The sequence below is a fragment of the Rhinolophus sinicus genome, chromosome 8, assembly GCF_057876585.1.
Source record: "Rhinolophus sinicus isolate RSI-liver-muscle chromosome 8, RSI-T2T, whole genome shotgun sequence".
Lineage (NCBI taxonomy): Eukaryota > Metazoa > Chordata > Mammalia > Chiroptera > Rhinolophidae > Rhinolophus > Rhinolophus sinicus.
Genome location: NC_142508.1, coordinates 79416406 through 79434478, shown reverse-complemented (window position 1 = coordinate 79434478; position 18073 = coordinate 79416406). Strand labels below are relative to the sequence as shown.

Here is an 18073-nt window from a genome sequence, read left to right as displayed (position 1 = left end):
AAAATGTTCTTATGTGTGACAGCAAATAATTTTCCTCAATAATATTTACTAACAATATGAATTTTGTTATACCTCAACCCAAATGCTTCTTTGCCCTTGGACATGCAGTCTTTTCAGTCTGCCATACATTTTAACTGCTCTTATATTTGAGGCACGTGATGAAGGGTGCATAGCAATTAAGGGTTACTTATGTTTTTCTCAGATATGTTAACAAATAGTAACCTTAGAAGGCTAAAGGGAAATAATTATTTTTTTGATCGGTCAAAGGAATTATTGGTTATTTAGAAAATTAATGATCCCTCTGTAATGTGACACTCCAATAGCAGTTGGCTATTTCAGGCTTTGCTAGGAAGTGGAGTAAGACCCCTAGAGTATTTGTTAATAATGATAAGATCTACCAATAAGCAAAAGGATAATTAGGCCAGAACTTGTTTGAATAACACTAAGGAATATTATTATCTCTGGTAGGAAGTGGGTTTCAAACTTTTTTGACCACAGCCCACAATAAAAACTACATTTTATGTCATCTCCCAGTAAGAACACATACACACACACAAACCCCTACAATAAAACTTTCATGAAACAATACTTAATGTTCCTATCTGTGGTGTATTCTGATATTTTCTATTGTTCCCTTTTACTCTGTTAAGTAAAAAGTCCTCATCATAAGCCACTACATTGATTCATTAATACCTGTGAGTACTGACCCGGGGCTGCTCTATGAGAAAAGCAGGGTTTCAGCGTCTGAAGCACATGTACATGGTCACTTTCTTCCTAGAGTGGAACGCTCTCTACTGGTGGGGCTCGGTGGGTGGGAGGGATGGCTTAACCAAGTAATGTTTCTGTAGATGTCAACATGCTTAACATTTAAACTGAGAAGGCTCATCCTTCAAAATTTGGGGCAGGTTCCCATGCTAGTACTTCTTAAATCAATTAAATGAAGTGCCACTTTCCTATTTAGAACATGTATTTGTGCATGAAATACAGCATGTTTGAAATATTTTAAAAATATTAATTCATTACTAATTTATTTCTTGAGGAATTTTTTTTTTTTTTTTTAAGGAGGGCGCAGCTCACAGTGGCCCATGCGGAGATTGAACTGGTACACTTGGTGCTACCAGCACCACGCTCTAACCAACTGAGCACACTGGCCACCCCTACTAATTTATTTCTTAAACTAAAAGCAACATGTGATCAGTGTAGTCAACTAAAATGCAAAAAAATATATAAAAAAGAAAATCCCACAACCAAGAGATAATCATGGTAACACTTCTATGTCACGTGTGTTCACATTTTTCCTACATGTGGGTACATTTAAAGACACATACACACAGTATGGATTATACCTGCAGATGTGCCTCCTTCCCAAATGTTATACCATAAGCATCTGTTCATCAAAAATAATTTAAAAATATTTTCTAGGCTGAAAATTATTATAAAATGGCATAATTTATTATTTCTCTATTGTTGGGCATTTAGGTTTTCCCAGTTTGCTCCTGCCTTTTATTTTTGTTCATGATTTTTCTGCCATGAAAATTTATGCATTCATTTGATTTATGCATTCGACTGCAGTTATCTTTTTTGTAGATATTTTTTCCTTTGCTTTTATTCCTTACAAATTACCTTCCAATCCACGGAAGAAGTAAATATTTAATTTAGTAAGAATAAACCCAATGTTCCATTATTGTTTTGGGGTAGATTAAAAAGAAATCATGCTGAGGAACTACTCTCCTATTCAGTGGGTAGTGAATATTGCTGAATGGGTTTTTGGCCTCTAGTAAGATACCCTCCCAGGTACCAATGCCTGGCTGGCAGCAGAGGTTCAATAAATATACTTTTTTGATTGAGTCAACAATCACAGAATTGAAAAATATTTTCTACACTTAAGTGTAAAAGTAGTATTTTTGATAAATTGTATAGCAAATCAAAACCTATCCCTTTATTATTTAGTCAAATAAGATTTTTTCTTTATAATCATATATCAAAACAACCTCTATGTAATATTCCAGCCTCTATTCCACACATGAAAAAACTAGGATTATTTAGGTTGTAGATTGAATTCCTAATTTTTACTTCTCCTGAGTTTTGTTATAACTAATTTACAACTTTATACTTTGATTAAAATAACTCAAGTAATTTCTCCCAATCTTTCTGTTATTTCAACTGAAAGGTAAGGATAATGATTTGATTTCATCACAATAGGGATATATGAGGAATTAATGTTAATATATTTGTAATGAGAGGACATTTTGTAATCTACTGATGTTAAGTCTACGAGAAGACTAAGTATAAAAAGTGAAGATTTTATAAAGGGTGTGAAACATGATTGTTTTTGTCATCTAGTTAATCCTTGCCAATATATTGATTAAAGGTGTTTTTATGCATTGTGAACATTGTATCTAGTCTTACCTGAACCATTTTTCAGATATCCATTTGCATCTACAGTTGTATACATGATATAAGGTCCAGGCTGATTTACTCCAAAGGGCTGCAATAAAAAAAGGAATAGTTAATCCTTGGAAAGTAAATGAATCATTTGAAGTTTCAGGCAAATCTACTACAAATAAAGTAAAACCTTTTTACACACAATTCTTACATAGATGGCAGTTATGTAGAGAATATTTCCATAAATAGATAACCTGTGATATCTATTTAAAAGAAAACCTGTGTTATTAATAGCAGAAAATTCTTAATACTTTAAGTGATTTGATAGTTGCATGTATACAGTATTAATTTTATTGGGTATTTCTATGATCTAATATTGTCTATTATGCAGGGTGACTACTTTAAGCAGCTTTCCCCAGGGAACGGTCACCCTGCGCTGTCTGGCAGCTCCCTGAAAAACTCCATTGTCGGTGTGTATTTTGCCAGGCTGAGAGCTTGCTCTGGGTCAACAGTCCTATCAAACTGGAATGTTTGTTAAAAACAATTATTAGCAATTGTTTATATTGAAGCCGCCTAAGGCAGTGCTATCAGTTTGGGCCAATGAGAGGTTGACCAAATCTTAAAAGGAAAAATGCGAATGAGATGTTCCCAGGGAGGCTTTGACAAGCTCTGTCGTGTTCCTGGGAATCTAGATGGTCCCACAGGTGTAACACTTGCTTTCAGACAAGGCATCTGAGAAGGCCCTACTCTCTCACTTAATCTCTCTAAGGAAACCTCTCTTCAATCATCACTGACCATTAAACTGAGTAGAGACTTCAATGGCTCCACTCAACACACTTTTCACAATCAGACCAAACAGCAGCAGTAACAACAAACAGCAACAACAAACCAGGGAGAGCGACTTCCAGGGTTAAGACATTATTTAAAATGCCCAAGAAACCCTAGATGTTTGACTTAGTAGGAAGAGACTTTAAATCAGCTGTTATAAATATGTTCAAAGGACTAAAGGATGTGATGTGTGAAGAACTGAAGGAAATTATGAGGACAATGTCTCACCAAAATAGAGGATCAATAAAGAGACGGAAACCACACACACAAAAACACCCAACTCCTAGAGAACGATAACACGGTAAAAATTCACTAGAGCGACTCAACGGCAGATGTGGATTGGTAGAGGGGAAAATCAGTAAAATTGAAGATTTGTCAATTCAGACAATCTAGTCTGAGAAACACAAAAGTGAAGACCATAAAGAAAATAACTGAGCCTGAGAGACACATGGCGCACCATTAAGAATGCCAACAATAACTGGAGTCCCAGAAGACAGAAGAGACCGTGGCAGAAAGAAATGTAAAGCAGAAATGGTGGAAATACTGAAATTTAATTAACTACATTAATCGGCACATCCAAAAGCTCAACAAATTGCAAGTAGGATAAAGTTGAAAAGATCCACACCAACATACATAATAGTCAAATTCCACCAAATACATCATAGTCAACATGTTGGAAGCCAAAGAGAATTTTAAATGCAGCAACAGGTAAGTAACTCATTACTTACAAGGGATCCTCAATACGATTCAAAACTGATTTCTCTTCAGAAACCCAGGAGGCCAGAAGACAGTAGGATGATATATTCAAAGTGTTGAAAGAAAAAGGCTATCAACTAAGAAGTCTAAACTCCAGCAAAATTATCCTTCATAAAAGGGAAATTAACATACTACAAGATAAAAACGGAGAGAATTTGTTATTAACACACCTGACTAACAGGAAATACTAAAGGGAGTTGTTCTGGCTGAACTGAAAGTACACTGGACAGTAACTCATATAAAAAGTACCAGTAACGGTAACTGTAGATAAATAGAAAGTAGAACTGTATTTCGGTTTATAGCTCTTTTCTCCTAATTTAAAACACTCCTGCAGTAATTAGAAACCATGTTGTCGGGCCCATAGGCATGAAGATGTAATCTGTACGACAATAGGAGCGCAAAGGAGGGGGAGTCGACTGAGGGACACTGAAGCGAAGCGTGTTTATGCCATTGAAACTAAGTTGGTATAAATCTGAACTAGATTGTTTCTAAGTTAAGACGGAAACTAATTCTGAGAGAAACAAGTAAGAAAATAACTTAAACATAGAGTACTAGAAACAAGGACATTAAAATCAAATCCTAGAAAACATGTAACAAAAGAAAGCAGTAACAGTGGAACAGAGAAAGAGAGAAGACATAAGACACAGAAAAAAATAGGAAAACAGCAGACCGAAATCCTACCTTATCAGCAATTACATGAAATGTGAATGGATTAAACATTCCTATCAAAAGGCAGGGATTAGCAGAATAGATAGAACAATATGATCCAAGTGTATGCTGTCTATAAAATATACATTTTAAATTCAGAAACAACAAATAGGTTGCAAGTAAAAGCATGGTAAAGATATACCATGTAAACAGCAACCAAGTGAGGGCTGGAGTGGCCACACTAATATCAAAATAGACTTATTTTAAGAGTCCTCTTAAAGTCACTTCCAAAGGTTCTACATGAGGAAAAGAACTGCATCGGTGCAATAATTGAACGACAGCCCCCAAACGATGAAATTTGGCATCATAGGCGAGTATTAGTGGAATGGCTAAAACATCCAGCTCAGGAGCTTGAGTTTACTGTTGATGTTATTAATCAGGATGCAAGGAATTATCATGCCTGGCAACAGCGACAGTGGGTTATTCAGGAATTTAAACTTTGGGATAATGAGCTGCAGTATGTCTGTAGACCAACTTCTTAAAGAGGATGTGAGAAATAACCGTCTGGAACCAAAGACCCTGCATCAGATCTCTAACACCACTGGCTGCAGCGATCTGTGCTCTACTGGAGAGAGAAGTGCAGTGCACTCTGGGAACGATCAAACTAGTACCAGAGAATGAAAGTCATTGGAACCATTTGAAAGGGATTTTGCAGCCTGGTGGTTTTGCCAAATAGCCCAGTCTGTTAAGTCAATTACTTGATGTATGGCCAGGTCACAGTCCCCCCGACCTAACTGGCTTTCTTGTGGAGATCCATGAAGATATGCTAGGAAGCTAACGCGACAAGGAGGGCATTCTTCATAAAGCATTAGAGTTATGTGAAATACTAGCCAGGGAAAAGGACATCAGAAGAAACGAATATTGGAGCTTTGAAGGTCCCTTCAAAGCAAACACAGCACAGAAAGTGACCCACCAACAAGTGTGCAGCAATAACAGCATCTAGAAACACCTGATGGAGCACTTGTAGTTTTTTTTAGGAGATTCTAATGCAGGAGTTTAAAACTAAAGTGATCATTCCCTTTGCCTGTGGTGCAAACACTCTGCCCAGGTGTTGCTTTTTAACAAGAATTAAGCGCGATGCTCCTTGGGTGCTGCTGCTGTGGAGCCTGCTGGAGTCATTTGATTCTTTTAAAGCAAAGTCATCCAGTGCGAGGGAGAGGAAACAGTCCATAAAGGAACTTCTGTAGCTTTGTCAACATTGGCTCTAATCCCTTAGCATCAACGCCGCCCTGAACCGTAGATCCATCCGGCTTTGCAGCATTAGTGACTGCAGGTAACTTGTATGTCATGGATGTGCGGTGCCCTGAATTCCAGGCCAGGGAGCAGGGAATGCAATGGCTACATCAGAGCTGCCATGCCTCACTCACTGTGTCTCGCTATCACTGCGACCCACTAATGCCAAAAGAATGGTTTTGTAATCAACTTGTGGATGTAGCCGAAAAAAATTCAATTTACAAGGATTAAGAATTTCTGAAGCAGTTAATTCCTCTAGTTCATTGAAGTATTTATGCACACATTTGAAATTCCTTTACGTGAGACCTGAAAAGCTGATAATATGCCAGGAGCTGAAATTATGGAATATTAATCAGTGATGATGACAACGTATTTGTGAAAGTTTCATATAAATTCTTTCTCAAACTTTTCTGAAATAGTTTACTTTTCTGTTATAGACTCAGTGTTTGTGGCTCCCCAAAATTCCTATGTTGAAGCCCCAACCCCCAATGTGATGGTATTTGGAAGGCAATTAGGGTTAGCGAGGTCACGAGGGTGGGGCCGTCATGATGGCCGCAGGGTCCTGATAAGAAGGCGCCTGGAGAGATTGCCTTCTCTCCCTCGGTGCACAGGAACCTGGGAAGGGCCCTGTGAGCTCTCAGCCAGCACGTGGGCCTGGGCAAGCCAGGATGACAGCCCTCAGCAGAACCTGCCCATACTGTCACCCTGATTTCTCACTTCCGGCTCCCAGAACTGGGAGAAAATACCTTTCTGTTGTATTTTGTCATGGTAGCCCAAGCTGACTAATGCGATAATGTAAGACCTATGAGTTATTCCATACATTTTATGTCATGAGAATATTTTAGGTATTAGCTTTCCCAATTCAGAAAATAAGAATGTAATATTTAGAGTCAGACAATCTGGGTTCAAATTTCTCCTTTTCTACTTGACCTTGGGCAAATTATTTAATTTCTCTCTGTTTCAGCCTCCTCATCTTAAATTAGAGGTAATCATAGTACGTTCCTCAGAGGACTGCTGTGAAGATTGAGCAAGTATGTGTAAAATATTTAGAACAGTGCCTGGTACACAGTAAGTGCTCACTATGTATGCAACATTTCCTTTTTATTTTGGCTAAATAGTTATTTTTAGTAATGAAATCTCAGTAAGGGAAAAGAAGAGGAACAAAGGGTCTGAAGAGTTCAAAAACTAGGTAGACGAAACCCACACAACCAAGTTCATCTTCAGCCTCTGATTAATCCCATCTACACGTAAGTTCCAATATGGCCTTCCCCCCACCCCCCCGCCCCGCCCACCCACTACACTTTCCTAATGACAGGAAGGCAGATGGGTTTGAGCCGGCACTCACGTACTTTCACAGCAGATACAGGATGCCCTGTCCAGACTGTCCCTTCAGGACTGAGACACTCAGTCCCTAAGTGGCTGCTAGCTCACAGCCGGGCTCTTACATATAAATTGTTCTCAGAGGGAGCTGGCTCATACAAAGTATAACCCCTTCCTGCGGGCTGCCTGATGCAACGTCTGGTTGACCCCGGTGTCCAAAGGCCTGGCCCCTCTCCTCAACCTGAGCCATCTCCCAAGGACCGTCCTAGCCTCACAGCTCCGCACACATCACAGACTGCTTTCTCCTCCCGCGAATCCTGCTTTCCTCACTGTGTCAGAGGTGTCTCTCACAGTGAGTCTAGACGGAAGCTCTGCATGCGGCTCTCTGGCTCAGGGTCTCTTTCCACGTGTCTCAAACGTGGAAAGTTTTCTAACCACACTTAAGATGTTGGCAATGCAGTGCTTAATGGGGTAGTAAAAACATGAGACCAGAATCAGAACCTCTAGCTTTGTGTTCTGTTCCACCACTTCATAGCTAGGACTTTGGACAATTTCATTTCTCTGAGCCTCAGTTTCCTCTTCTTTAAATAGGGGTTAATTCCTTATAAAACAAGGGTTACACACACACACATACACACTTACTTTCAAGTATAATGTAATGTTCTTACAAGATACATGAACTGGCAATTTCAAAAACTAAGCCTAATTATTTTCACATTTTGTTATTTTACTGAAACATTCCCTTAGACGGCAAGTCAATATTAATGTTATACCAAAAAAATTCATTAACTGGGTACCATAAGCTTGGCCCTGTGCCATGTACCAAGTATACAAAGATGACACGGTTCTTGACCTCAAGGTGTTACATTTTAGTGTGGAGAGGCATTAAAATTAAACCAGGTAAGTGTGATCAAGTATTATATATGCCCAAATGGGAGTAGTATGCACAGAAATAATGGGAGCGGTGGTCATTCTCCCTAGGATGTCAGAAAAGGCTTCATAAATGAGGTTCAGAACCTTGAGGTGAGAAATTTTTTAGGAAAGGTACTTTATTCTCCGGAAACTTCTTTTTGAGCACTTACGGATACTTGACTCACTTCTAAAGAGCAATATCAATTTGATTGTAATCTGATAACTATTTTGTGTGTATCTATCATGCAGAGAATTTTCTCAGAAATATTTACAACTGAGAGTTAAGTTTACTTACTGTTATCTTTCGAGGGCAGTCATTAGAACAGAGGCCACTAAGAACTGTGGGAAAATAAAGAAAAGGCTATTATTATTGATGTAATGTAAGCTTATATTTAAAATAAACTAATTGTTTTACCTAAAATCTATAAATATGCTCTATCGGATCATGATCACAAGCAGAAATGAATTCAGTTTCTTTAGATTAAATTTCTACTGTTCACTTGATACCAATGTTTCAAAAGCCTTTATAAAGCAGTGAATATACTGCCATTTTGTGAAATATGTAAGTGATATAATTAATCATGGTTATATCAAGCTATACCTACTGTTGGTTTTATTTTCCAATTGGTTAGCTAAATTCCAAGGATGACTTAGAATCGGACATTAGTATCAAATGAAAACCATTTAAAGTGTATACTGAGAAAAACAAACAGACCATTTAGTACTTTATATCTCAATTTATACTTTTCCCATTTATCTAGTCAAAGTTTCTGGGTCAGAGATTTTCGGCATGCTTAATAGCTATGATGGAGAACATAACTATAAAATCATTGAGGGGTCTAGAGCAAATATACAAAAATAATTTAATGACAGATTTATTCTATAATCACCCAAAAAGAAAAGATTAGAATTTCTGAAGCCTTTATGTAAGAAATGAGTTTTGAAAAGTAACTGTATTACTACCACTTCTGCTTTCTTACAAAGCAGACATTATGTGCTATTAAATACTGTATATGTTATAAATTAAAGAAAGCTGACAATTCTAATCAGTATGCATGAATTATTTCAATAATGGTTATAAATATCTGTTAGTTCAAATATATCCATGGGAAAATGGGTTCTTATATTTACTTATATTCTATGAATACAAAATGACAGTTGTTCTAATAGAAATATACTTAGGCAGGGTATACAAAGTACAAAGGCACTAAGAAATGAGATGACATCTTTCATCTCAAAAGAAGATAACTGTTCATTCATACTTGATACATTAATGTAATTAATTTCATGTTTACATTAAATAAGACTTGAGGAAACAGTGACATAAATGTTTTACACTTGGAAACAGTTTTCAATGTTTATGTTTCTTACCCCCACACAGGGACTGGTTCTCACTCATTTATTCTCAAAGTATTTTTTTGGTTCCTCTTTCCCCACCTCTAGGCAGACATTTGTATTTCTTTGCCACTTGTGCCAAAATGATTTTCATAAACCTTCCTTTAAACCACTATTTTGCTGAACAGTAATTATTTACTCACAAGTCTGTGCTTGTACTAGAATGTAAGCTTTGCATCATTCTATTATTTTCTCAAGGCCTAATCCAACATATTTGCTCAATAAATGCTTGGTAAAGCAGAGAAAAGATGGATTATTCAGTAAATGGTCCTGTATAATTGATTCCTCGGAGGAAAGTGAAGTTAGACTTTAATTCATAACATAAAAATTATATTTGGCAATGGCCCAAATAATATTAAGAACACTGACACTTCAATAATAAAAAGACAATCAATTACAAAATGGGCAAAAGATCTGAATGGGCATTTCTCCAAAGAAGATATAGAGATATACTAAGCTCATGAAAAGATGAGCAATCATTAGCAATCAGGGAAATTCAAACCCAAATCACAATGAAATGCATACTATTCACAAGAGCCAAGACGTGGAAGCAACTCAAATCAATGTCCATTGATGACGACTGGCTAAACAAAACGTGCTCTATATGTACAATGGGACATTACTCAGCTCTAAAAAGGAAAGAAATCCTGTCACATGCTACAACATGGATAAACCCTGAGGACACTGTGGTGAGGGAAATAAGCCAGTCACAAAAGACAAATACTGTATGATTCCACTTATATGAGGTATCTAAAGTAGTCAAAGTAATAGAAAGTAGAATGGTGGTTACCCGGGCTAAACTCACAGAAATAGAATTATTTCTGGGTTTCGTCTTAAAGCTTTTGGCATGTGTAGTGAAACTACCTCCAGGAAGGTTATCGAGCATCTTTTTAGCAAACATTCTTTCATTGATCTTCTGGTAAGTGCCAAACTCTGAACATGGATTTGCTTTCATATACGCTCCTTCTTAATCCTCACAGTAAGACTGTGAGTAAGTCCACTGGGCTCCACCTCCACCCCCACTTTGTTTTCAGAAGAAGCTGGAGCTTGGGCCAGTGCATTACTCAAGGTCACAGAGCAAATGGAACTCTTTTGAAAGACCATGTGGCCATTGAAAAAACATCATCTTACTTTTATGGGAGATGGGAAATCAATGAACGACTGGATTATTTTATTTTTTGTACAAGAGAAAATGTCTGTGTCTTGTGTAGCATAGTTGAGGGCATTTACTCAAAATTACATAATAGTCTCTTTCATTCTGTATACAGCAAGCTAAAAATTGGTTTGTATCCTGTATCTATTTTTGTTTTTTGCAAGACTTCCTCTGTCAAATTGGAAGTTCCATATTGTAGCAATAGAGTCAAAATGATAAGATAAATGCATCATACGTATGTACATACCATACATGTCATATATACCGGGGCTGCCAAAAAATGTACACACGACTTGTATTCATCTTTTGTTATCAGTATATATTGCGCATTACAAATTTAATACAGTTTTTTCCTTGCTTATAATGTGTATACGTTTTTGTGGCACCCTTCGTATGTGCCTTTTAAAGAGATGTCTACAAAGTACAAACAGAATATGCATTTCCTTGGTTTTTGCACCACAGATTCAAGAAGGAACAATAGTAACCCCTGAGCTTAATTAATATTCTGCTTGATAATACTGTTTAATTAGGAATTCAGAACTCCCAAATACTATTATAAAAGTGAACCTGTTCTTAGCCTTGAATTATTATTTCACTTACAGAACCACCTGACCTTTTTCCAGTGACAGGTACCTGGCTACTGCGGCAGGTAAGGCAGATGTAGTCTACATGGTTTTGGGGCTCTACCAGCTATGTATCTTTTACATAAAGCAGGAAAAACTGTCTTTAGCTAATTCCAGTAATTATACTGCTTTTGTTAAGGAACACTATAGAAGAGTGAAATGTTGCATTTCAATTTGTCTTTATCACTAAGTCCCACCCATCCTTTAGTTTTTCCATCAAAAAAGAAAAGGGACACACCCACTCACATACATATTTACTATCTTCTCCTCTTGCGTTAATAAAGTAAAAAAAAAAAAAAAGGTCTGGAAAACATTAGGTTTCCACAAAGGTACAGTTATATAAGGAACATTTTTATTCTCATTTTGTTCATATTTTTCAGTATATTAATGTGATAGGCTCATCAGTGCGGTTTAAACATAGTTATTAAAATTACATATAACTTCTTGAAAAAGAAAGGAAGACGTGAATTAAATGCTGCTGAGAAACAATGTAGCATTTTACATATGTGATAGTTCTTCTGTTATTTTTTTTGTCAGTTTCTGTTCATATCAGATTAATTAACTAAATCTACAGGTCATGAGTGTTCCTCAAGAATATATCTCTGTGACGATCTGGCTACAAACCGTAAGCTCAGCTCTTTTCTGGCATCCTCTCCATACAGTACAGGAGACCACCGAGTAGGGCCACCTGCGGCCCCGTGAGCCAATGCACAAGGTGGGAGTGGCAAACCACTTGGCCTCTCTCTGTTTTAGTTTTCGAAAAATCTTTAAAATAATGTGGCTGGACAGAGTAACTTACAAATTTTCTAAAAACTCCCCAAGCCTATGATTCCAAAGTGGGATCTGTCTTACTATTAGTAGGCAGTTTCAGGCGCTCAATACTCTGACCGAGCACAGAGGGAAGAGGTCTGGTTTTAAGGGGCACTTTGTGTAAGATTGCTCATGTGATAAAACTACCTAGAAGAGTGGGAGCCCTGAACAGGCAGGGTCTGAATGAATGGGGCTGGATGGCCCATGGATGATGTATGTTCTCTCAAGTCAAATATGCAGAGCACGGCCAAGAGTATAATTTACTTGGTACACTAATTTTCTGCTTTCCCTTTCTCCTTGTATGTTAAGAATATATTATTTTTAATAAAAGTTATATACTCATGTATTTTCATTTAAAAATGACCACATATAGGTCCTGTTATACATATATAAGAAAAACCATGTAAAACACCTGTGAGATGGCCTAACCCATGATAACAAATGTCAGCTACTGTTGTTATTTTAAATGGATTACAGATTCTGTACTTATGTATTTCAGGATTTAAAAGCATCAGTTTTCATTGTTGCAGCTTCCTTTGGCGTGCTTGAAACTTTAGGAACTAGCAGAAGTAAGCAGAGAATGCTGAGGGCTCATAGAGGTTGGAAGTGGGAATTTTAAAAAATACTTTTCCAGACTTTCCAAATAGGAAAATAGGCTTTTTTTAAAAAAAATATATAATAGGCTTCCTTAATCTTTTCAATCAGAAAACAAACCTAAGTAAATACCAAACCAAAACTTTACCAATAAAAAAATGCTTTCAAATTCTCTTGCATAAACAGAAAAGTCGAAGGATAGACTCTTACGGCGTTTTTACAAATGTCACCCTGAAATTACAATTTTAAGACTCCACAAGGTCAAACTTACTGACAGGTGAAAACATACCAGGACTCTATTAAATCAGTGCAAGAATGTAGTTTCTCCAGTGCCATCAGAATAAAAATTCCATCCCTTGTGCTTTCGTCAGATACAAACTGAGCCCTCGCAACTAAATGCTGCAAGGCAGAACTTTTTTTTAAAAGTATTTGTTTTTATTATGGAATGTAAGTTTCCTGAAAAGGGACTTTTCTTGTTTCTTCTTCTTCTTTTTTAAAATAAATTTTACTGGGGAATAGGGCCCCATCGGCTCCAAGCAGTCGTCCTCCAGTCTAGTTCTGTAGGGCACAGCTCAGCTCCAAGTCCAGCTGCCAAGGCAGAACATACTATTGCTAGAGCCAAGCTCATTTCCTAGATGTGGGACAGTCACACTACTTCTATAAAAGCATATGGTTGTAAGTGACAATTTTCTTAAGCAACTGTAACAACCACTGAGCAGGTGTGCTAAAATACATAATAAACGCCAGTCATGGAAAAAGGAAACTTAACAGGACGGGTACTGTATTTGTGGGTTTTGTTTTTTGTTTGGTTTTGTTTTCTTTCTTTCACCACTGTGAGCTTCTTGAAGGCAACGGCTATTTTTGTTTGTTTGGTTTATAAGTCTCTCTCTGTTTCTCATTTTAAGTGTCAATGTTTTCCTACTAACTAGTTGATCTTGGCTAAGCCATATTCTAATTTTTAGAAGTTTAAGGATTTTTTAATGCTTTCATAAAGTTTTGTAATTGTTAGTATTTGTAATCATATTACAAAATTCTATAAAGATCTATTATAACATGTTATAATACCCTTTCAAGTAAACAGTTGTAAAAAAATTTTTCTAATACCCCTAGACTTTAAAAACCAAAGTTGTTTTAGAAAGATTTATGAAAAATAAGAACATACTTGTAGGCTAGTCACAGAGTTAAATGAAAAACTGTAATTAAAATACTTAATGAGCTATGTGAATTATTGGTTATTAGTAGATTAAATTAGTTTAAAACATGACTGATGGGATGTGCAATTCGTAAGTTTTCTTTAAAATGACAATGCTTATGATCTTAATATTTCATGTGAAAACTATACATTACAGACCATGTATTCTTAAAGATATTTAAAGTATAAAACCTTGGCTTCTAGCTTTGAGATTCAGTTTATGTTAGCTACTTCCCACAAAGGACAAAACCCAAAACTAGCAATAATCACACATAAATACTGTGACACCAAACCAATTTGCAGGCTGGGAAAAGGATGAATAGAAAAAGTCAAAGCTAGAAAGGTCAATACTGTATAAATGGTTTTAGAAATGAAAAATCCTTGCCTGGATTATGGATGACTGTTCATATTCATTTTCTGAAAATGTCTTTAGTTTTTGCTTAAGATACATGAATACAAAGCAAATACCAAATCAAATATCATGTGCGAAATAAAGGCCTCCCTCCCAGCCATTCTGGTCATTTAGACATTATTTTAGACAACTTATGGAAATGTTTTTTTATCTGTTATTGATTATCAATATTTCATTCTCTATTTTTTTAGGTAAAAAATCGTAAGCTAACTGTAAAAAATATAAATATAGAAACATGTAAGTAAAAAGTGAATCCTCTTTTAAGTAATTTTGATCCTGTTCTCTACATGTGCACACATTAAATACGAAATGGGGTAGGTGTATGTTTTATACGTATATAATTTTTCGTAACATACGTGAAGCAGTGTGATCATATGAGCTCTGCCTCTGTCACTCCCTGCTCTTCTTCCCACTGGAAAGCACAAGTCTGTTCAGACTCAGAGTCTGATGACCCCCCCAGGTCGAGGCCATAGGCGTGGGGATGTCAGGGACTCTAGCAGTGTCCCTTAGCAGTGGTCACGTCTTCCCCCTCTGGTCAGCTCCCAGCTTGTGAGCCCCAAGGAGCTCCTGCCAGGGAGGAGAGAAGGGAGCATTGGCAGTCGTCTGTCGTGCAGAATTGTATGTGACACAAGTGCTATTGCCACACATATTATCTACAACACTGATTCTTTTTAGAAATATAAGCAGAGAAAAATCCTCAGACACATGAAGAAAACAACAGCTTAAAAGAAAGAAGACTAAAGTGAGCCATCGTATGAATGGCCCCCATCCAAACAGAACATGCAAGAACACGGGACAATTTTAAAGACTCCCATACTATCTGCAAGGAAAAAATGGAGCAACGTTGATAAAATTCTCTGCTAGCAAAATCAGTGTTGATATGTGAGGGCAAGCGAAAGACATTTTCAGACATACCACGACTTTGAAAATATATTAATCTCTGTACAATTCTCTGAAAAGAACTTGAGGAAGTGCTCCACCAAAAGAAATTAGACTGAAGACAAGGAAAGACATGGTATGTAAGTAAAATGGTGGCAATAGAGCTGATAAAAATTGTTAAGTTTAAATAATCACTGATGAAATGGTTGTGAACTGTTAAGAAAAGATTTGTGGAATTGAGGACACAAAAGGTAAAGCAAAATGAACCATCCAGAAGTAAACTTCCACATTATTTCAACAAAATCTGGAAGTAGGCAGGGAAATAAAATCTTTTGAAAGGTCCTATCCTATGTGAAGTAAATGGTGAAAGTACTACCAGAATTTTTAAGTGCTAGGGAAATATAGGCTCATATGTATTTGCTAGAAATTTGAGTCAAGTACTAGTAGAATAGAGTTAGAATGCAGACCCTCCAAATGTAGCTGACAAGAATAAGAGGAATACATCGATGAATGGCTGCCAAGTCACAATGATTGTAAAGCACTTTGACTATATAAGGGTGCTATACAAATGTAAAACATCACTTATTTGAAAATGGAATGCGTCTGTCTGACTTTACATGTTGACATAAGTATTTGGTCCCCAATTATATTTAAGTTCCCCTCCAGCCTTTTTCTTGCACCATAACCCATTTTTTAAAACAAAAAATTACTGAAATTAGGTTGATTTTTGTTGTTTGTTTTTGTTTTTAGATAGGTCACCTAATAAGAGGATTTTATTTCATGTACTTGCTATTTGAAAGTTCAGGTTTCATTTAGTTCTGTATCTTAAATACAAATTAGTAACTTGGAATCAAACTAAATTAAGAATTTTCAGAAACTGTATTCAGATGTTTGATTTTAAATCCTCACTTCCTTTTTTAATAAGAAAATTGAACAACAAAAAAAAGAATAAGAGACAAAGATTAGAGCTAGGAAGTATGATTTGAGGGAGTGAGGGAACCCCCCAATTCTGCAATGCTCAGGGTCCACTGTCTTCACACAGGTGCTTGGGGAGTGTTCTGTGGATCTCTGGTGTCGTGGGAACCAGCCAGGAACAGGAAGAGGATAGATTTACCTTTCCCTAGCCACAGAGCAAAGCTTAAGTGAAAACACTGTCACTTAGCCCAGGCTGGTGTGAGCATTAGAGTAACAATTATTTTAGAGCAAAATCAACTCTGGACATTGTAGATGGCTATGAAAGGGTAATTACATACTAGCAGCTGTCTGACTTAAGGCAAACAACTAATAATCAAAGCAAAGAGTGGAAGGGCATCTCGAAACGACTAGAAGGTTATTTTCCCCACATGATTGCTTTAAATTGGTATCTCATTTCCCATGACCTTTCTGTAAAGCATGTTATTAATATTTATGTTAATATCTTTAATGCAAAGTTATCTTGTTTTCTAAAACTAACACCTCCTGCACCAATTGGCAGTCTCTGAGCATGAGCCTGGAGCCCGGAGGAAACTTCCCCAGGACCCTGATACTCAGCTGCCAGTGCCACCCACCCGGACTTAGGCTGAATGTTACCGCACAAAGCTTCTCCAGACACTCTTAGGTTTCTAACACTTTTTACATTCCTTAATTCGAACAGTGTAAGGAACCCCTCACACGTCACACGACATCAACTATCAACAACACGTGGCCACTCCTGTTTCATCTCTACTCCGTTTCCTGCTTCCCTGGGTTACAGGAAAGCCTCTCACATGTCGCTTCATTGCTGCCTCATCATTTAATTCCTTAAAGAAGTTTACTTTTCCTGAGCAGGACCCTAGTGTGTTTACAGTATTCTGTTACTATAGTTATTACTTATGTCTGCTTTAAGGATCAAAAACTGCAATCCTTTGGTTAGGACTAACTGTTTATATTTTATTCAACAGGTACTCGTCAAGGGCCACTGTATGCGACAACAGGATTAGGCTGGTGCAAAAGGAACTGCGGTTTAAAGGGTTAACAATCATTGCAAAAAGCGCAATTACTTTTGACAGTTTTCAATAGACAGAAGTTAACTAAATGTGCACATTTTGACTTGATACAGGGTACGTTTTCTAACAACTCCTGAAAAAAAATGTGTTGCTCTGTGGTAAGTGAGCTTCACGCAGGTAGAAGCTGCCTGAGGTTCAGTTGCATGAGGCTGGTCTCGGGCAAGATGGCTTCTGAGGCCTTTCCCGTCCCTAAGATTTCCTGACCTTTCTGTCAGTTTTGGAAATGTAACTAAATAAATACCAAGGAAGGACTGAGAATCTGAAATTATATTTTTTACACATGGACAGTTTCAAAATGATCAATATAGTTTTAGAAAAGCAAGACTGACTTCTGCTTCCCTCTGAGAATGGCCTTCTCTCTTTAGCATTTTATATTATTATTACAACGGGAATCTGAATCCCTTCTCTCTGTTAGGAAACCGCTGTGCTCTGATTTACTTCTGCTGCACATGACTGACAGTCTGTGCCCTGGGAAAGAGCCTACAGACTCAGGCATGGACACCATGGCCTAACATGGCCTCACACCAGCTAACAGACTCGTGACAAGCAGAGAAAATGCAATCATATGTCTCAAAGAGTACAAACAAAGAAGCTTTAGTGTCAGAGTAGTTTTGAGGCTTGAATAAAAAAACTTGCTATTGTCAATTATTTCTCAAAACTGGAAAAAAAAGAAAAAAGAAAAAGAACTTGCTGAGTACAGGGTGAATCTCTCTTTCGCTTGAATTTTTTCTTACTTTTCAATGCGTAACATCTGCCCTAGAAAGCATGAACTTTCAATCCATACACAGAAACACACCACAATCAGATGAACTAATCTGTGTTTTTCTGAAAGCTTCGAACTTGAGGAAA

The 18073-nt window shown here is 37.0% G+C and overlaps 1 protein-coding gene and 1 pseudogene across 1 annotated transcript in view; one reads left to right on the top strand and one right to left on the bottom strand.

Annotated features, from left to right (window-relative positions):
• Positions 1–18073, bottom strand: part of ITFG1 (integrin alpha FG-GAP repeat containing 1) — a 124375-nt gene that overhangs the window by 22921 nt on the left and 83381 nt on the right. Inside the window, exons 13-14 of the mRNA XM_019731862.3 lie at positions 8438–8481; positions 2410–2488 (exon numbers count right to left, since the gene is read on the bottom strand). Of these exons, the coding sequence (XP_019587421.1) occupies positions 2410–2488; positions 8438–8481 (123 nt within the window). The remainder of the gene's footprint in view (positions 1–2409; positions 2489–8437; positions 8482–18073) is intronic.
• LOC109447372 (protein farnesyltransferase/geranylgeranyltransferase type-1 subunit alpha pseudogene) lies at positions 3884–6570 on the top strand (annotated as a pseudogene).